Source organism: Lepidothrix coronata, unplaced genomic scaffold (genome assembly GCF_001604755.1).
Source record: "Lepidothrix coronata isolate B3197 unplaced genomic scaffold, Lepidothrix_coronata-1.0 Scaffold38, whole genome shotgun sequence".
NCBI lineage: Eukaryota > Metazoa > Chordata > Aves > Passeriformes > Pipridae > Lepidothrix > Lepidothrix coronata.
The window spans coordinates 12,717-32,657 of record NW_016690218.1 but is presented as its reverse complement, the minus strand read 5'-3'; the positions used below and the strand labels follow the sequence as shown (position 1 = coordinate 32,657).

At 43.8% G+C, this 19,941-nt stretch overlaps 2 protein-coding genes across 2 annotated transcripts; both read left to right on the top strand.

The window, feature by feature from the left end:
- The first annotated feature begins 577 nt into the window (after window positions 1–577).
- On the top strand, window positions 578–7,180 carry EPCAM (epithelial cell adhesion molecule). The gene is made up of 9 exons (XM_017812766.1): window positions 578–731; window positions 1,142–1,246; window positions 1,851–2,091; window positions 2,376–2,441; window positions 3,647–3,710; window positions 4,075–4,176; window positions 4,341–4,535; window positions 4,914–4,955; window positions 5,612–7,180. Exons 1-9 carry the CDS (start codon window positions 659–661, stop codon window positions 5,651–5,653), a joined length of 930 nt encoding a protein of 309 aa, XP_017668255.1. The 5' UTR covers window positions 578–658; the 3' UTR covers window positions 5,654–7,180.
- A 5,500-nt stretch (window positions 7,181–12,680) lies between these two features.
- Window positions 12,681–19,524, top strand: LOC108496259 (DNA mismatch repair protein Msh2-like). Its single transcript, XM_017812791.1, has 6 exons — window positions 12,681–12,911; window positions 14,976–15,130; window positions 15,561–15,839; window positions 16,151–16,297; window positions 17,304–17,453; window positions 19,387–19,524. Exons 1-6 carry the CDS (start codon window positions 12,692–12,694, stop codon window positions 19,522–19,524), a joined length of 1,089 nt encoding a protein of 362 aa, XP_017668280.1. The 5' UTR covers window positions 12,681–12,691.
- The last annotated feature ends 417 nt before the right edge of the window (window positions 19,525–19,941 follow it).

The window sequence follows — 19,941 nt, the reverse complement described above, 5'->3', positions numbered from 1 at the left end:
GGGAAGATCCCGGCGGCCACGCGGCCAGGGCAGGGACCTCGGGGCGGCCGCCCCAGCGCGCTGAAGGTCAGCCGCCAGCGCGGGAAACCCCGCGCCGGGAGGGGCGCCGGCTCTGCTCCCCCTGCCCGTGTGTCACCGCGCAAACACGCCCGGGAGCTCCCTCGATGACTAACAGTTTCTCCTCGACGGCGGGGGCAGCTGTCCCCCGGAACGCCGCCGCAGCCCCGTCCCGCCGCCCCTCACAGCGCGGGCGGGGCGGTTTCGCAGCCCTTTTACCGGGCACGGCCGCGCCTTGGGACGCCCCTCGCTCCGCTGCTCCCCCTCCCCATCCCCATCCTGCCGAAGAGGCTCTGCTTGGGCCGGGCCGGGAGCGGTTCCCGCCCTGCCCCATCCAGTTTCGCCCAGGTGCGGGGGGAGGAGGGGGCGGCGGTGGTTTAATGCGCGCTCGGCTGTCCCGGGGGAGGAGCCGCCGCCGCCCCCCCCGCGTCCCAGGTGTAACCGGAGCCGGGAGGGCGCGGCGCAGCCACCTCCACCTGCGGAACCTGTCGGGCGGCTCACTCCGCTCCGCCGCCGCTGCCGTGCACGTACCGCTCCCTGTCCGCCCGCGTCCCCGAGGACTTTCCCCCGGCCTCCCCGCGGCCCGCCGCCCGCCCCAGCCATGAAGCCGCTCTATGGGGCTGCGCTCTTCCTGCTGCTGCTGTTCTGCGCCGCCGTCTGTGCCCAGCAGAGCTGTGAGTACCCGCATCGCTCCGTCCGCCCTGCGCCCCGCTCCTGACGGGGCTCCCCCATCCCGGGACCCCCTCCCGCCCCCCGCTGTCCGCGAAGCCGCCCCGGCGGCGCCACTACCAAGTTGCACCCTCCTCCCTTCCTCCGGAGGTGCGGGGAGGGATCAGAACCGCCCGACCCGCGCCCCTTTGTCCCCGACCGGAGGGGAGCCCCGGCGTTCCGAGGGAAGCTCTCGCCCCGCTCTCGGGGAGAGAGGGCGGGTGGCCAGGTGGGAAGCGGTGGGGTGCGAGCACGCCACGCCCGGGCGGCGAGGGGCGGCTTTGTCCGTCCTTCCCGGATCCCGGCGGCAGGGCGCGGGCGGCGGTGCCCGGCTCCCTGCCCGCCGTACCCGCTCACGGCCGCGCTTCTCTTCCAGCGTGCATCTGCGAGATGAACAAGCGTGTCACCAACTGTAGGATAGACAATACGAAGTGTTTGTGCGACGCCGTCGGCTCCGGCATCACCGTGTACTGCGATACCCGTGAGTAAAAAGGGCACGGTGGGGAGGCAGAGTGCCGGGATATAGGTGAAAATGACCCTTGAATCCTCAGCAAATAATGGTAGTAAAGAAGGAATGCTTCTCCCTGGCCTTCCAGGTCAAGTGGCGACGGAAGATAAGCGTTTAGGGTTCCTCCCGTGCGACTTCTGTGGAAGTGTGTACGCTTATATTGATGTAGGCTCTCCTCTCCTCCTCTATATTCGTTCTCTAGTGGCAAGGATTCCTCAAAGATGAATATTTAGCTTCCTTGCAAGCACATATCATCGCTTTTGCTACGAATCTAGAGAGGAAAGAGCCTTGTCTCAAGATCTTACTCTAGGTTTGAGCTCAGCTAAGGTGTGAGCCTCTAGCTGTAAAAAATGGAAGCTGTAAGTCCTAAGGCTGGACTAGGCCTTTGTCTTGAGAGGCCGACATACCCGGTTGTATTGACTTAATGCACCACCTACACCTTAGACACCTGCTCTTCCATGTAATGGCTTCAAATCTGGTTGCTGCTGATGTAATCTTGTGTTTCTACGGACTAAGAGCTCTGTTTTGGACATGCGTGGTCTGATGCTGCAGAACGTGACTTTCTGGTTATTTTTAGTGACTCCAAAATGCCTGTTGATGAAAGCAGAAGTGATGGGCTCAAAATCTGGGCGTCGTGAGAAACCAAAAGATGCATTTGAAGATACCGATGGCCTTTATGATCCTGACTGTGAAAACAGTGGTGCTTTCAAGGCGAAGCAGTGCAATGGAACCACCTGTTGGTGTGTGAATACAGCTGGTGTTAGAAGAACTGACAAACACGATGCAGATTTGAAATGCAATCAATTAGTCAGAACGATGTAAGTCTTTCAAAGGGTGTGCTGTGACACGAAAACATTCTTGTATGAGGCTCTGCCTTGTGTGAATGATGTGCTGAGAATGAATGAAGATGGGGTAATAAGCACTTGGTTACTGCTGGGGTTTTTTTCTTCAGAAACAAGGAGACCTTAAAGGAGTTTGGAAGGGACTTTGCTTGCTTTGTTTTTATCTCACTGTTCTGTTTTTTAACCTGGGGTTAGATTTTTTTTTTTGGGGGGTATGAGTTTTATAGGCACATGCTTTAAGAATATTCATTATTCTTCAGATGGATCATCATTGAAATGAAACATGCTGAGAGAAATGCTCCTCTGAACGCCGAATCTTTAAAGAAGTAAGTGATGATTGTAAGATGTCATCACATGTCTGCATGCTCTACTGGATATCTAGTGTAATTCTAAATAATTGTTTAAAAGCACTGTAAAACTTATGAACTGATTTGTAAGACATCTGAGACGTGACCTACGAATCCTTCATAGAAATGCTTTAATTTTTTATTGGGAATAAATTAACTGCTGAGATTCGTTTCCATTTAAAATTGATTTCTACCTTTTTTTTTTTCTAAAATCAATATACTAAAGGAAATGGGAGGTGATAGGTGATACTGGCTAGAAAGTAAACTGACAAAGATGGCAGAGGGACTACATAGAAGCAGTGGGAGAAAAAGAACAGTTTAGTTATTTTGCCTGTAACAAAATCCTACTTCTCTCTGTAAAAGGTCATATAGCAAGAAAGATATGCTTGTAACTATTAGATATTCCACTTTATGGAACAAAAGCTGCTGCCCTCCAGCTCCTCTTCTGTATAACACTGCAGTAGTGTGTTTATTTTTCAATAAGTGCATCTTCATTGTTAGGAGATAACTGAACTGTAGTATACTTTATAAAGAGAGTGTACTGGTTTTGGCTGGGATGGAGTTAACTTTCTAGGTAGCAGTTTGTATGGTGCTGTGTTTTAGACCAGTGACCAAAACAGTGCTAATAAGTCACTAATATTTTAGATGTTGCTGAACAGGGCTTACATAATGTCAAGACCTTCTCAAACTCTCACTCTGCTGCCCCAGGGAGTAGGTTGGAGGTGGGCAAGAGGCTGGGAAGGGTCCAGGGCTGACCTGAATTGACTGAAGAAATAACCCATATTGTATAATGTCATGCTCAGCAATAAATCTGGGGGAAAGTTTTTCCCAAGTAGCCATTGCTCAGAGATTGGCTGGACATTGATCTGCTAGTGCTGAGTGATTATTGCTTTTGCACCAATTGTTGGTTGGTTTTTTTCCCCCACCCAATGCTTTCACTTATCAAACTGTCTTTATTTTGACCCATGAGGAGTTTTTTTCCTTATCTTTGCCCTTCTGATTCTTTTCCCAATCATGCCAGGGGGAAGTGAGTGAGAGACTAGGTAAACATTTAGCTCCTGGCTGAGGCTCAACCCCCACAGAGAGACTGCGGGGAAAAAACAATTACACTGGTCTTTTTTGCTTCTGAAATTATATGTGTAAAATAGTACTGTTTCTAACACGTGGCTTTAATATCCTTACAGGTTCTTCATGGATACAATTACCAATCGTTATTTGCTGGCTGGACGCTATATAACTAATGTTGTGGTAAGAGGCACATAATTTTTAGTAAAGTATCATTATTTTATTTTGCTGTGAGTAACTTTGAAAACTCTTGTTTGACTAATGCAGTAGAGCATGAGTCTTATTAGAAGCTCTCAAAGTAGTGATACTTATTAAGCAGTTAGCAAATAGCTGTATCTGAACTGAATGCTGAGAAATTACACTGTTCTCCTTAGTCTGTAGATGAATTCTTTGGTTCCATATAAAAGTGGAATTTGAATCATACTGTAAACAGTTGGCTTGAGATAAAGTATCATAAACTTGATTCAGGATGTGGGTTCGTGAGGTGGATTATAATATTTTGCCGGGCTTTAAACTCCTCCTTAATCCCACACTGTATTTTTTGCAGTATGAAAACCCGTACATTACTATTGATCTGAAGCAGAATTCCTCAGACAAATATTCTGGAGGTGTGGATATAGCTGATGTGGCCTACTACTTTGAAAAAGATGTAAGTGTGTCCTGGGTAAAGTCTGCCAGAGGCTGGCTGTGTGTATTGCACTGCATTCCGGAATCTTGTTGTACAGGCTAAAGCAAGATGAATTATTGCAGGGCCTGGATAAATGCCTACTACGATGTGAACTAGTAAGTCTCTCCTTTCCTATTGGTTTTTAGGTGAAAGGTGACTCCATCTTTCATAGTAACACGCTAAATCTCAGCATTGATAACGAAGCGCTGAAGCTTGAGAGGACAGTGGTCTACTACGTTGATGAAATAGCACCAGAGTTTTCCATGAAGTCTCTGACTCCTGGCCTGATTGCTGTCATTGTTGTAGTAGTGATAGCAATAGTTGCTGCAATTGTTGTTCTGGTAAGTTCTAACAAAGCTGCCAACGGTGCAATTTGGGAAGTAATAATGTACCAGGGTAATTGGATGCTGATAGAAACAGTCTCCCTCTCTAAATTGGCTCGCTTCTGCAGACTTGAGAGGTGGGAAACTGATGATGGGCATACTGTCACTTTAAAGTTAAAACTGAAGATTGTCACCTGAAAAACAAGTATGGGGAACAATTCACAGATTAAGAAAGTACCTCCTGCTTTAAAGTAGTTGAGACTGACACACAACCTCTTTTGTACCTCACTTTGGAAGGATGGGGGAAGGACAGCTTCAAGTTTTGTGTTTTAAAGTCAAAACCAGATTAAGTTACGAGTAAATCAAGAATAAAAAAAAAATTGTGTTCTCTTACAGGTCCTCACAAGGAGAAGGAAAGGGAAGTACGTGAAAGCTGAGGTAAATAATTTCTATTTGTGGTCTACATACGGGGAGGAGGTTGACCAGAAACTCCTAAGTTTGGTGTAGGTTGAAAGCTTGCTTTGGGTGCTTCGTCTGTGTTCAAGGAGACTGAAAGTATTCACATTCTGTAGCTAGTTTTCACATCTGTGTAGTTCTGCACTACTTCCAGTGAGAACTGGTGATCTGCTGTTTTCGCAGGTCTGGGGGGTGGGGTGCGCTTCTGAGGCCAGGTACTACTTTACATATCTATAGCAAGGGGCTGTACAATCCACAGGAAATACTGATAGTCTTGTTCTGTAACGAAGACCTTTACTGAGGTATTTGCATGCAGCTTGCAGTGTCTATTGAAGAGCTACTTTCCAATAGAATAGAAAGCTAGAAAGTGGTGCTTCACGCCAAGTGTGGAGTCTTTTGTAAAGTAATTCAAACAATGTTGTAGCTAAATAGAAACATCTGCTTCATGCACACACCCTAAATAGTGCTTTGTTCTTAACCAAAAAAAAAAAAAAAAATGGTGTTTTTAGTATGGTTGATAGTGTTGCATCAAATGCATTTGCTAATAAAAATCCAAGCTGCTAAATCCCACTGAGTTCTTGAGTCTTAACGTTGAGAAGTAGCACAACTGTTGATTTCCCTCTGCCTCCTCCCCTCAGGTGAAGGAAATGAATGAAATGCATAGAGGACTGAATGCTTAACGAAAACAACTGAAGACAAGTAAGATTCAAACAAGAAGACAACAAACATCATTGAAGGCATGGATCTTAACTTGTAAAAGTTTCCTCCTGAAAGGGAGGCAGTTGTGCTCACTTAATGATTGGTAAAACAGCCAAGATTGGTAACCATGCTTTTACTATTTGTTGAGGGTTAAATCTTAAACGCCCCGTCTTACTCAAGTCAAACTTAACTATTGCTCCCTGATTTTACTTTTTTTGATGATGATAAAATGAGTTGTCATCTGCTGTTACTAGGGTTTTGGAGCATACATGCTTAAATGGTTATTTTGCCCTTGTGGGAGTTTTGTTGAAAATGATTGTGTAGCCATGTTGTAATGAGACTGTCTCCTGTATAACTAAACATGATGTTTTTATGGCAGTTTGTACATATTTGAAGTTGCTGTAACTTTTTTATGACTTGAATTAATAAAACTTGGAAACAGGCTTCTACTTCTTCCATGTTGAAATGATGATCTGCTAAGTTATCATGCTTACAAATTTGTAGTTTAATATTTCCTTAAAGGAAGCAACCTCAGCATAGGTGAAAATATCCTAGAACTCCAGTTAGCAGTTTGTATTAGCCATCTAATATCTAAATAGCATGATAGTTTTTCTTGAAACTGTGAAAAGCTTGCAACAGGAGCGAAATGAAATACGGATTGTTGTATAAAAAATCAAGATGCTGAGAATGTAGTAATTTCAGGAATGCATAGACTACTCTTTCAAATGCTATGTTAGTATTTAAAATAAGCCTCTAATCTAGAACATCTCTGGTGCAGGGTTGGGGGCGGGCAGGTTTGGCATCTGATGGTGGAGCTGGGGAAGAGCAATTTACACTATTACTGTGATTTGCGAAGCTGTCCATTGCAAAGCTGTTGCACAGCAAGAAGCTGTTTCTGCTTTTGTTACTGTTCACTGTCCTGGAGGCAGACCAGACTTACACAGGCTGTCTGCCTCCCAGAGCCTTGGACAAGAGAGCTTGCTTTGGCTGTCAGTAATCTGTGTCACATATGTTGGCTAGAAATCCATCCAGGATATCTGATTTATAAAGGAAATGCTGTAACTCCTGTTGCCAAAGAAATAATGAGATGCAAGATAAGGAACTGAATGACAAACCCTGTTACTAATGTGGTGTTTGTTTTGACCCCCACTGCCTAAAACAGGAAAAATAGGATAAACCAGTGAGAGGATATTTTATGTACTGTTCATAAAATTAAATGTGAAACATACCCTATCTGTGTGCCTGGCAGATACCACAGGGAAGTTGCTGAACTGTGTTGATGTACCTCTGTCATAGCTCACCAGGATGCCTTCTGCTTTTCAACATGGTGGTACCTGACACGCTTGTGTTGCTGTGTTGGATATTGTACAAAAGTCCTGCAGTAGAGGGTTTACTGGAGTGTTTTGCAGCCTGTTCCAGCAGCTTTGTCAGTGGTATCTTCTGTAGGGCAGGCTCTCCCCCTGCTGATACATGCCACTCCCTTTGTGCCCAGGTATTTGGGCGGTTTGCTGAGGTATGAGTTTTGTACAATTCTGTAAGCTATTAAATAAATAAAGCCAAGTTTTCAGTAAGTTTCTCTTGTGCTGAGTCCATGTGTTTTATTGTCTTCCCCAATGCTTCTGTGTCAATATTCTCGTAACTCTCTTAAATGCCTGCAATATGGTATCTTTGCCATTTCTTTCTTCTCCCAAAGATCCTAATGCCATTGTTTTCTCTCCTGCTCTCCCTACCCTCCCCATCCCAATTTCAACCACGGTTTTGGCCTGTGGGGTGGAAAGAGTTGTGTGCTGTGGCTGGGCTGGAGCTGCACATGTGCTGACTTGACTGGGCTGGCTGGTATGTACCTGCTGTGTGGCCTGGACCTTGTCCCAGGCCGTTTGTTTGAACATCATTTTCTCCCTAATTTTTCCCACACTAGAGGAAGGCATATAGACGCTTTCCAATTTTTTTTATCTAATGGAGTTTTCGTGTTAGATATGAACCTTAATGTTTCAATGTTGTCTTTTGGTCAAATTTGTCTGAAACTAGCCAAGGGGTTAGAAAACCACAAAGTTTGCAGAAATGAAGTATAAGTGGAAGTAACTACATCCACAACTGAAGGGAATGTACTGTGTTTCTGAACTCAGTTTCTATGGTACAAACATGATGCTGCTCAGCTCTCAAAATGATGATTAGTAATAGGTTTTTTTCCTTAGTTTCCTGTTATAAATAGTTTTATTGACCTCTATATTGGCTTTTACAGTGTTCTGTTTTGTTTACTAAACACTGCACTTGTCCAATAATCTGGATGTATAAAAGTGTGTACTTATAGGGAAATGGAAAATTATGAGGGGGGGAAAAGACCTGAGAAATTAGTATTATTTACCAATTATATTATTGGTATCCTCCAGGTGTTTGTGTTTTATAGCGTTTTTTATAGCTAGAGGACATTAATATGCTGGAATAAAAAAAAAAGGCTGCTATCAGATAGCGTCTACTCTCTACATATACATATAATACTTCTCAGATATAGAGAACTTTTTAACTGCTGGCAAAAAAATAATTGCTATTGAAAAATAATACAATATTAAATAGCAAAATACTAAGTGTTCTCTATTTTGATATCTGGAAAACCTTCAATAAAGTTAAAAAGTGAGTTTCCTGTAAAAGAAACAAAGCAATAGAACTTAAAGGACTAGTAGTCACTGCATCAATTTTTAACTAGGTAAATATTTTGATGCTTCCATTTGTCTTATTCATTAACTACCTTACGTGAAGGAGCATATATTTTTAAATGTGAAGTTCTGCACAAAACTGAGATACCATGTTTCCCCTCTTTTAATGTGATGTCAATTGTGAAAAAGCATATGAAGGGCAGATTGAAAATTTATTAAGCAATTTGAGACTGGATGAGATTTTTTGTTACAGAGAAAAGATGGACACAAACTGCGCCAGAAACCCTAGTAATAATATTTATCTTAGTGCCTATGTACAGCATGGGAAAACAGTGTTTGTATAGGCAAGTGCAAATCTATTACTTCCTTGTGAAATATTCCATTAGCAAATATATATTATTATTACTGCTGAGTAAAATTAAATACATGTTTATGCAAAGACAATGAAAGACTTCTTAGAAGAGGGTATGCAAATTATGTATTTGAGAGAGAATGACCAATAAAGTCTATTTATTACAACTTTCTTCCAAGACCTAAATAATCCTGAAGTGCAGTTTCCACAACTACAAAATGAAAGGTCAGCATTGCCTGTGTAGGGTCTGTTGACAGTTCTGTCCTCCTTATCTTCCTGAACAGTCAGAGTAAGTTTGGTAAGAGAAATAACATTGTTTGTGAACCATGTTTATTTATATCCTCACCTGCTGGACTTTGATCAGTATATTATACAGTGACTTTGGATTACAGACTGTTTGAAATAGCCTGAAAGACATTCTAGGCAACTAGAAATGCTACCAGCCCCGCTGCTCTCATTTTACACCTGGTAGTGAATTCTAGCAGCTCCCAGGGGAGGCTGCAGGCTGGTATTACTAAGGTTCATCTCCGGGCGTACAGGCAGTCAGGTACACTGCAGGGGTGCCTTGTATGCTGGGGACAGTTGGGCCCAAAACTGAAGAGTTTTATGAACTTTGCTAAAACCTTTGTCCTCCTTGGCTTAGCAGTGACATGCAACCGCTGGCACATTGCAAGGGAGAGGGTAGTGGATGACAAGGAGGTGATGTGTCATGTTAGAGGAAACACTGACCAGCTTATAACAGAGTGTAAACTTCACACGCATTCAGGTGCCTGCCAAGTAGAGCATGGCTGTGCCAAATCTGAGTAAAAAAAGTACACAGAAGAAAGTTAAAAGGTTCTTTACAGGGCAACAGGCACATTTTCTGTTTTCAAACTCACATTATCTAAATATTCTTATCTTGTTAATGTTATCTTAAGTCTCTGCTGTGCTGTATGTGTGCACATATAGCTACACATCAGTTTAATAACCAAATTTTCTGGTGACATCCCCACCAACTTGAAAGCATTAGAGATGCCAATGATCACACTTGTATACGGTGAAAAAGAATTATTTTTTTTTTCTTTTTCCCTGTAGAGTTGTTAAAGCACATCCATTTTCCTAACTGAAAAGCCATTGCAACCTTTCTCTATATGCCACTTATGCATAAAAAGGCAACAAAATTAATTAAAGTCTAGATTAGCATCCATTTTCCATCTGCCATGTGTGTAACAATTAAAGCCATCTTCTCATTCCTGTCGCTCCTGGAAGGTAAGAGAGAAAGCAGGAAGGGTTCTGTTACCTACAGCATGGTGAAGCAACCAAGCCTGGCAACAGGGAACCGATCCCCCCTCAGAGTTAGACCTGTGGGGATCAGCTGGTGCACTGCTGGAGCTGCCCTGGAAGAACAACTGGGACAAAGAAAATGGCAGAAGCTCAAAGGAAAGGTAATCAGTCCTGTGATGTTTTATGCAAGGGATGTCACAATATAAGTGTTTTTTACGGCTTGTGGTCACCAGGCTAAGAACATTAGCGGCCAATTGGGGTGGAGGCTTTAGGCAGATGGGAGCCTGCCTTAAGCAAACTGCTGAATGAGGAGGTGTAACCAGCCCAGGGGAGAGAGAGGGAAACGCTGCAACATGCAGCAATTAACAGCTCAGCAGACATTACTTTACCTCTTTTGGAGGTGGTAATGAGCTCCCTGGAGTCCACCTCCTCTCCAGCTGTTTGTACGGGACACTCTTCTCCTTCTTGTCCTATCTCCCGCCTTACCTGTATGTAGCCATCCCTGTGTAAGTGTACAAAGACAAGCAGTCTTTGTACAGCTATTAAAAATGTGTATTTTGAGCTGACCTGGTATTATTGCCTCTTGACAAGGTTGCCTGACACTGTAGGTGCCTTAGGAGGGTTATGTCTTTGATAAATGACAATTTTTTAGGCTGGTTTTTCCCACATGAGTACTGCTGCAAGCAAACTCTTTTGGTGAAGGGAAATATCGGACCAGATTAGCCACTTCTAAATGAGCTGTCATTTTCACAAGTGCTATGGAGAGAAGAGGAAGATTTTTGGGCAACTACAAATCTGTCAAAGCTCTAGTAAACTGCTTTCCTCCTTTCTTACTAAGTCAAATGAAGGCAGATGGACTTTGCCATAAGAACTGCCTGTGGTCCTTCAGCAAAGGCATTTACAGAAGGGCTTTGAAGGCTTTTTCTGGAAAAACTGTGTTACCTCAAGGGTACAGGACTGGAGCTTGAGCGGGAAAGGCTGAAGTGGGGATAGGAAGCCAAGGCAAGCCCTGGTCAGGAATAGGGCAGAGGTGGGAACACCTAAGTGTTCCCTGGAGTGGAAGAGGCAGCACATGGCAATACCTTCAGAATAAGTTATTAGTGGAAAAAGGTCCAGTGGAAAAACCTAAAGTAGTTCTTATGTGGGCATCTGAGGGCCTTTTGGAAAGCATCTGTGAACACCAATATTAAAGAGGAGCACATTGATTCCCTGAGTAGAAAAAGAAGTCCCAGAAGCATTCCAAAGCTGGAAACAGGGCTGGGCTGGGAGGAAGAAAGGAAGGATGGCAGATGATTTTCAAGAAGCTGATGAAAATAGGGTGGAAATGAGAGAGAAAGCAGTGGTATGCAAACAAAGGGACACTCTGGAGCAGCAAAGTACACAAACCAGAAGAAAGGATTTAAGTAAGAAATGCTGAGGCATGTAAAATATAAGATGTGTTTTGTCTGTAGGTGATAGGGTGCAGGCAGCTGGATCTGGATACAAGAATAATGGTTTAGAACTGACTGGAAAGGTTAAAAGTACTGCAAGGGAAGAGGAGTTTTCAAAAAGACTTGATTTAGCTGATGAAACATGGAATTTCTCATTATTCTTTCACAATAATCACTACATGAAAGTTTCTCACCTACACTGTTTCTATTCTTTTGTGTCTTTACAGCACAAGGAAAAAGAGGCAAACAAACAAAGAAGAAAAATGCTTAGGTCAGTGCAAGGAAAAATCAAAAACCTGAAGCATTTTGGGCACAAGGACGACACTGTAGTCAGGGCTGGGGGTCTCGCTGAGTGCTAGCAGGCAGTCAGTGCCCTTTCTGTCCCTGGGTAACCCTGTGTGTAAATGGCGGTCAGGTCTTGGGGTTTTTTTGCCATTTGTAATATTCCTGGTGCTGCCTGGGAGGAGTGACCCCTCCCTGTAGGACGGGCAAGAGAAGCTTTGTGCTTGCTGGAGGGGGCACGTGGAGTCTCTGGGCACCATTCCTGCTGTAGGCAAAGCAGGGCCTGTCAGCCACGGTCCCTGCCTGCTGGCGGTCTGACTGAGCGGGGTGACAGCCCTGCTCTGGGGCTGCGTTACAGCATTTGCCTTCTGGCAGCCTATGAAGCAGCTCAGCACACTGAGCCCTGAGGACCTCCATGCTCCAAGTCCACGGGACACTCTCATCCTCAGTGGCACCTCGGCAGGGCTGCCAGGGGCACATTGGTTGTCCAGCATTAGGCGGGACATCAGGAGGAATTTCTTCACAGAAAGGGTGAGCAGACATTGGAGCGGGCTGCCCAGGGAGGTGGTGGAGCCACCGTCCCTGGAGGTGTTTAAGGAGAGACCAGACGTGGCACTCAGTGCCACGGTCTAGTTGACGTGGTGGTGTTCGGTCATAGGTTGCACTTGATTATCTCTGAGATCCTTTCCAACCTTACTGAGTCTGTGATTCTGAGATTAAGGCAGCGCCGCCTCCGGCGCTGCCCCCCCGGCCCAGCCCGAGCCCCGCGGGCTCGGCGTTGCCATGGCGGCGGCGGGGGCGGACACTTCGCGCTCCGGCAACGCGCGCGCACACACCCGCCATTTAGGGGCGGGGCGAGCGTTACGCGCGGCGCGGACTCCGCAGCGATTGGGCGGGGCGGGGCGGGGCGGGGCGGGCGTGACGCGCGGCGCGGACCCCGCAGCGATTGGGCGTGGACGCTGGCGCGCGCGCGGCGCTGTTGGCGGGAGGCGGTGGCTGCGGGAGCACCGGCGGCGGCGGCGGCGGCGGCAGCGCAAGATGGCGGTGGAGCCGCAGCGAGAGGCCGTGTGGCCCGAGGGCGCGGGGGCCGACGCGGGCTTCGTGCGCGCCGTGCTCTCGCTGCCCGAGAAGCCCGAAACCACCGTGCGCTTCTTCGAGCGCGGAGACTACTACACGGTGCACGGCGCCGACGCGCGGCTGGCGGCCCGCGAGCTCTTCCGCACCCGCGCCGTCATCCGGCAGCTGGCGGGGGCACCGGGTGGGTGGGGGCGCGGGGGAGCCCCGGGGTCGCGACTCGCCTCCCCCGGGGCTGGCTGCGGCGGGGCGGGACCCGGGTGGCCGGAGGGGAGCGGCGGGCATGGTGGTGGCAGCTGCCCCTGGTAGCCCCAGGTAGCCCCTGGAAGCCCCGGTAGCCGGTGCAGCGGTGCCCCGTTCCCAAGGGCAAGGCCTGCGGGGTGTCACAGGGATCTGGTGGCGTCTTGGGCAATATGATTGCACGATATTTTCTGTACTAACTGAGGATGGGCCTCATAGCGTTCCATGGTGCAGGTGATGGGTAAATAATGGTTTATTATTTACCATTGAATAACGATGGCCTGCAGAAGTAAGTAACATTTTATTATGAATTGCAGAAGGCTTTCTCTACCATCCACCCACTGATGGTTTTAATTTATTTCCTGGTGTATGACAGAGCTTGGAGATGTCAGATGTAAGAGCATCAAGATAAATTATCTTGTCAGAAGAGACAAACCTTAGTATCAACCTTAATCTTGAGGAACACAGTGTTGCTAAATTATTGGCTTGTACTTTGCAAAATAAACCTCTTTGTAATGAATGAAGTTTTCTTGTGTGTGAGCAATGGCACTAAAAACAGAATGACATTCTCGTGCTCTTCACTTTTTATTGTGATGAGCTCACATGTAAAAAAAAATAAACCAAAGAAACTCCAGCCCCTCCTCAAAGCCACTAAGCTTGATGTGTCTTTCAGACTAGAAACACATGCATCAGTATTATTTTTGTATTCCATTCAAAAGTGATAATTTTGTAGGTATAATCATGTGACTGTGAGCTCCAGTTTTAAACCCTTTAAAGTCTTATCCACCATATCCAGTTTAAAGTCAGAATAAAACTAGACTTTTTACTTTCAGAATGATTTCAAAGCACACATAAACATCAGCTGCCCCCCTGCTAGTGTATTATGCTGTCTCAACTGAAAAAATAAGAAAAATTGTGGGTTTTTGGATAGTTCTGCTTTGTGAAAGAAAACCTAATTATGTAGAATTAGGTTTTTTACCTGTTTTAAAAAAAAAGTCTTATTAGATGTTTGAGGAAAGAAGAGGAAAGAAAATAAAAAAATCCTGTCTAAAATAAAACAATAAGGTCCTATGGGTATGGAAAGTCACTATTTAACGTCTTTCACGTAAGGGAGGAAGGGCCTCAAATGTGAGGAAGGCATGTTACTAAAAAGAGAGAGGTGATGTTCAGTATCTATTGCTTGTACTTGGTATGTCATCTAGCTCTCATGTATCTGACACCAGTCTGAGTTAATTCCACTTCCCAATCTGGCAGAAAACTTAATGTACTCACCTGAAATCCCAGTTTGTTCAATAGTGGAACTGCCTAATTCTGTGAGTAGGCTGCTGCTGGAGGTGGGGAGGTAGAAGTTGTGTTGCTCCTCTGGGCAGCTGTGTGGAAATAAATTTGTTCAGCTGCATCATCTGCCTGGACACCTCAAGGAACAGAAGCAAGAAGTTTTTAAATTAAGCACTTCCTAAGTTAGATGTTCATGTAAACTATGAATGGTTTAGGGTTTTTTGAGAATATATTGTTTTTACAGGATATATTGTGATAAAAGGGAAGTGTCTTGCCATCTTCTGAGTGTGATTAGGGTGACAGTCTGTTCTGTCAACAGAAGCTGCTTATCCAGGAAAGAAAAGATGTCATCCAGAAGGAAAACCGGTAGCAGGCTTCTATCACTCATTAGATCAAAATGTGTGAAATGTTAATTAGTAAACCAAGTCAAGAATATCATAATGAGAGGGGAAGGGTGAGGAGAACAGATCTCTTTGTATATATTACCATACAGATTTAGTGAAATTTGGAAATGAACACTGTTTTTATTTGGAGTTGGAGTATGCTTTCTTCATTAGTTTTAGCCAGCTGATTGTTTTGGGGTTTTGTCATTTCATGGATTCTACGTGTTTGCTTGTTTGATATTAGAATAGTGACTTTCCTGAAGGCCGTTCTTGGGGGTTTTGATTACAGAAAATAATTTTTTATGAACAATTAATAAGTGTCTTCTTTTTTTTTTTTTTTTTTTTAGGAACTCAGAAACTCGAGAGTGTTGTGCTTAGTAAAATGAACTTTGAATCTTTTGTGAGAGATCTGCTTCTGGTCCGTCATTACAGAGTTGAAGTTTACAAGAACAAAGCGGGGAGCAAATCTGTCAAAGAAAATGACTGGTATTTAGCTTACAAGGTATACTGTTCAACCTTTCTTTGTAACTATGAGATGAAAGAAAAAAACCCATCAATCTTTCCTGAGTTTCTCTGCTTGGAGTTTTGGGATTTTAACGGACCGACATGGGTGGTATGATGGTAAATCATACGGGTTTTTAATATGTTGGTTATATATCTGTTATATGTCACTGTATTTTCTACTGATATAAGGCTGAAAGAGCTTGTTCTGTGTCTTTGCCATAGGTTGGGAAATAAAGGAAACACAAAGTACTTTGCTCTGTGTAGATGATACGTAAAATTTGAATAGTTAAAAAATAGAACAGCTATATATATTATATTAGTGGACTGTTCAGTACTTAGTTTTATCATTTGTTGTTCTTCTTAAGGACAAAAAAGAAAGTATGTGTATATACACGCTCTTAAAAAAGTATTTTTCTTTTTCTAAATAGGGTTCTCCAGGAAATCTTGCCCAGTTTGAGGAAGTTCTCTTTGCCAACAATGACATGTCCACGGCCGTTGGGGTTGTGGGGGTTAAGCTGTCTACTGCTGATGGACAAAGAGTAGTAGGAGCCGGCTTTGTTGACACCACGCTGAGAAAATTGAGTGTTTGTGAGTTTCCAGATAACGATCAGTTCTCAAACCTTGAAGCTCTCCTGGTTCAACTGGGACCGAAGGAGTGTGTCCTACCAGGAGGAGACACTGCAGGAGAGATGGGAAAACTGCGACAAGTAAGAGAACCATGGTGGCTTACAGTCATACAAAACTTTGTCTAGAAAGCCATATTCTATTTTATTAGCTAGGCTCTATGATTTGTGGAAAAATTAAGGACCAACATGTTAACTTGAGGAAGTTTTGATTTACACAAATTAAATGTATCATGTGTCTGTTGACTCACTTGATTTTGATCAGGAAAAGTTGTTCTAAAATCTTGTCTGTCATTCCACTCTCTGCAACCTAGCAGGAAATAAATATGTCTTCAGTGTTTGCTTCCATCTGTCTCCTGAATATTGAAGGTAATTGATAACTCTGTGAACAACAGGTCGTTCAGAGGGGAGGAATCCTGATTACAGACAGGAAGAGGGCAGATTTCACAACAAAGGATATTGTTCAGGATCTCAATCGCTTGTTAAAATCAAAAAAAGAAGAACAAAAGAATAGTGCAGCACTGCCAGAGATGGAAAAGCAGGTGAGCACAGAGCAATGTTTAATGTTCCTTTGTTTTTTAGAAGTGGAGTGGTGTGTGCACCTGATGTGACCTGATCTCCTCTACACTCTTGCTGAACTGTTTAGCAATTCTGCTCAGCCTGAGTCTGTGTCAAAGCTGGATACCAGGTGGTCCTGGAAAAAATTGAGAAAACCCTTCGCTTATCTCTTTAAAGTAGTAAGCTCTGGTAAGCAAATAGACTGCACAAGAGGTGCCTCCTGTTCACAATCCATCTAGCCTAAGGACTGAAATACAATTTGCATGACAGGAAAATTGGTATTTGAAAACAAAGTGATGTTTATGATAATATTTTTGTGTTGTCTTGTGGCTTAAGTATGTGATTTAGTGCCTGTATGTTTGTTCTTAGCTGCAAACAAGAGGCAATTTGTTGAGATAAACATGCTTATAAAATGCCCTTCACTGCAGATGCTCACTGCAGGTGTAAGGTTCACAGTTATACTCCCTTAATGTGTCATTTCATAGCAGATTAAAATTTTTTCAAGTGTGTTGCAGCTGAACAAGTCAGTCATGCTGCCGCCTTTCTTTTGTAGTGGCGCTAGAGTTTGTAATGCCATGCAGCAAGTCAGATCAGATCCTTGCTCTGGCTGAAAAGTAACCCTGAAACTATGCCCTGAGATGATCCATGATATCTCATTTATCTGCAGCAACTTGTTTGTGTTCCTGAGCTGGAAACATCCTGATAACAGCTTTGGAAAGCTGGCAAGGTGTGCACTTCACATTTTGTTTATCAGATTATGCAAATGTGGTCGTTGTTCTTGCACCTACCTAGAAAGACGCTGCAGTGCCATGGGACATCCCTATGGAAATGAAGTCTTGTCAAACAGGATGAGTCTTTCATAGCCCTGCCAGAATTCACATGGCTCAAAGTCTTCCCCAACTGTAATTTTCTAGGATCGTTGATCAAATACTCTCAGATTCAGGAGTGTTTCTAACTAGAATGTGGTGTGTTTTTTTAAAAAAACTCCAGGTTGCTGTTTCGTCCTTGTCAGCCGTTATCAAGTTTTTAGAGTTGCTGTCAGACGAGTCTAATTTTGGACAATTTGAACTGACTACTTTTGATCTCAGTCAGTATATGGTTCTAGATAATTCAGCTGTTCAAGCCCTCAACCTTTTTCAGGTAAGAAATACATACTTGAGTTAGTAACTGTTTTACAGTTAGCTGCTTGCTAACTAGCCTAAATACCCAATCGCAACTCCCCAGATCCTGATTAATGGCAACTTGTGCATCTTAACTTCGTTTTCATTTACTCCTCCTCAATGTGTGACTTAAACATCTAGCTACTGTTGCCACCTTTTTTTGTTTTTGTTTCCTGTTAGTTTGTGTTAAGTGTAGAAGTGAAGAACATCCAGGAGGTACGAAGTGGCCACAGTGTACAGTGCAGTGGGAAAAGCCATAGCAGTACCTCATGGTTTTAGCTGCTGAGGTTAAGCAGTGGGGGGAATGCTGTGTCTTTCCTGGGGTTTAGTCAGAGAAGTTCACATCTCCAGTGGCAGGAGCAGATTTGGGGTGTGGGAGGGGAAGAGAGTTGTGTACTTTTGTGGTATGATAGGGAGTGCCAAAGCACAGTTGCTTTATACAGTAGTGCTGTTTGGGGAAGAGAACACAAGCCTGAATTAGATGGTTATAGGGGAACATGTAGCATATGGCAGGAGCACTGCTGGTGGTGACGGGAAGGGAGGGCTGGCTGCAGGGCAATGAACAGGACAGTACTTGAGAACATTCTGAAAGCACCATGTCATGCTAACTGGATGATGTCAATTTTACTTTTTTACACACATTTTCTACAAATCCAAACAGATTACCAGGCTCCTTCATACCTCCCACCATGTCTGTTTTTCTGCTTTGCCCCTTTTTATAGTTGTAGGAAAATGTGGTGTGTTGGATCAGCTTTTCTCTTTTGTTTCCACATTAGTAAGGCTTGGTTAGTGATCTTTGCTTGGACCTAATCCACTTGCCTTTCGGATTGATAGGAAGAAATCACAGATAATGGTCCACTGTTTACCTTAGAGTAGTTTCTAGAGGAAAACAGAGCATATATTCAGCATCTGAGCTGGCTAACCCTGGAGAGAGAAGTTCTGAGTTTTATTTGGGTTTTGTTCTTTATTTCCTGGTGCTGTGCCACCGTCTAGGGAATGAAGCAAAAATCGTATCTCTTCTCCATATTTGTGGAGGTGTTCCAGGAAGTTCTGTTTTAGCTGCATTCCTTTACAAGTCCTTGCAGGTGTTACACGTTTTGTGATAGGAAATCCAGTGCCATGTCTATCTCTAGGGGCTTTGGAGCCAACGGTTTGCCATTTAGCAGGAAGCTGCCTGTGGGGAGGTTTTTGGACAGTTTGAGTTGCCCTGTGAGGTATGTAGGTAAATATCTTATGGTGCAGCAGATGCAGTTGGTTATATGGAACTGTACCTTGCAAATGGAATGTGCTGAAATAGGTAATTTGTGTATAATGTCTGTACTCTGTGACACCGTCTTACATTCAGAAATTTTTCATGTGCAATACTGTTCAGAAAACTGAAAATGGGCACATCCACTTTAGATATTAGATACTCCAGGGGCTAAATGTGTCAGTATTCCTTCTCACTGTGTTCATTTCCTGTTGTCAGGGTTCTAGTTCTACATCCAAATTGTTCACAGGCATCCAGACCTGCTCCTGGCTGAATACTTGCCTGCTGTTTTAATTGCAGCTGTTCTTGTGTGGAGAGGGTTGAGATTTTAATTTCAAGTCAAGAGTTGAAACAACCTTGATCTTTTTCGATAATAAACAAAATTTTTCCTTCCTAGCTGTTTGTGCAAAAACCAAACAAAACCTCAAGAAAAATGCCCAAAACTCTGTCTTAGGTCCAGCTAATATTAAACCTAAACTATAGATAGTAAACTATAGCCTGAACAGAGCAAGTTTAGAAATGTTTTGTAGTACTCCGAAGATGATCTGGGGAAGCATGATAGTTGAATAGAAAAAAATCCACTGACCTGTTCCTAAGTAACAAAGTTGTGTGCCATTCATTGAGTGTCAATAAGCTTCACTAACTTTCTTTTTTTTCTTTTCAGAGTTCTGTGGAAAATGGGAATACTGCACAATCTCTAGTTGGTTTACTCAATAAATGCAGAACCCCTCAAGGACAAAGACTAGTTAATCAGTGGATCAAACAACCGCTTATGGACAAGAACAGAATTGAAGAAAGGTAACAATATTATGTGTTTGATAGACTTACACAAGTTAGTAACTATTTTATATAAGGCTCTTTCTTTTTAAGCACAAATCACTACAACCAAAGAATAATAGTGGTTGGAGACTTTGGTGTGGTATCCTGTAATGCATTGTAGTCAGAGCAGAATATATTTTTCCTTGAGATGCAAAGTGACAGGTTACTGTTAGATTAAATGCTTTTTACAATTATGTATTTTAAAGAGGAAGTACAATATGTTTAGATGATCTAAGTGATTCAAATGATTCTGTGCTACAGGCTAAGGCAGTGTAGCAGCTGCTTCCTAACTGTCGTTAATACTGCAAGTGCTCGGTCTGTGTAATAATATTTTGATGTCACTTCAAGTTTACCACTTAAAAAAAAACCAAAACAGCAAAACACCCAAACAATGAAGCAG

Coding starts and splice junctions, on each gene's coding strand:
- EPCAM (XM_017812766.1), top strand. CDS start 659: ATGAAGCCGCTCTATGGGGCTGCGCTCTTCCTGCTGCTGCTGTTCTGC. Junction 732..1,141: donor CGTCTGTGCCCAGCAGAGCT/GTGAGTACCCGC, acceptor CTTCTCTTCCAG/CGTGCATCTGCGAGATGAAC. Junction 2,442..3,646: donor AACGCCGAATCTTTAAAGAA/GTAAGTGATGAT, acceptor ATATCCTTACAG/GTTCTTCATGGATACAATTA.
- LOC108496259 (XM_017812791.1), top strand. CDS start 12,692: ATGGCGGTGGAGCCGCAGCGAGAGGCCGTGTGGCCCGAGGGCGCGGGG. Junction 12,912..14,975: donor GCAGCTGGCGGGGGCACCGG/GTGGGTGGGGGC, acceptor TTTTTTTTTTAG/GAACTCAGAAACTCGAGAGT. Junction 15,131..15,560: donor ACTGGTATTTAGCTTACAAG/GTATACTGTTCA, acceptor TTTTCTAAATAG/GGTTCTCCAGGAAATCTTGC.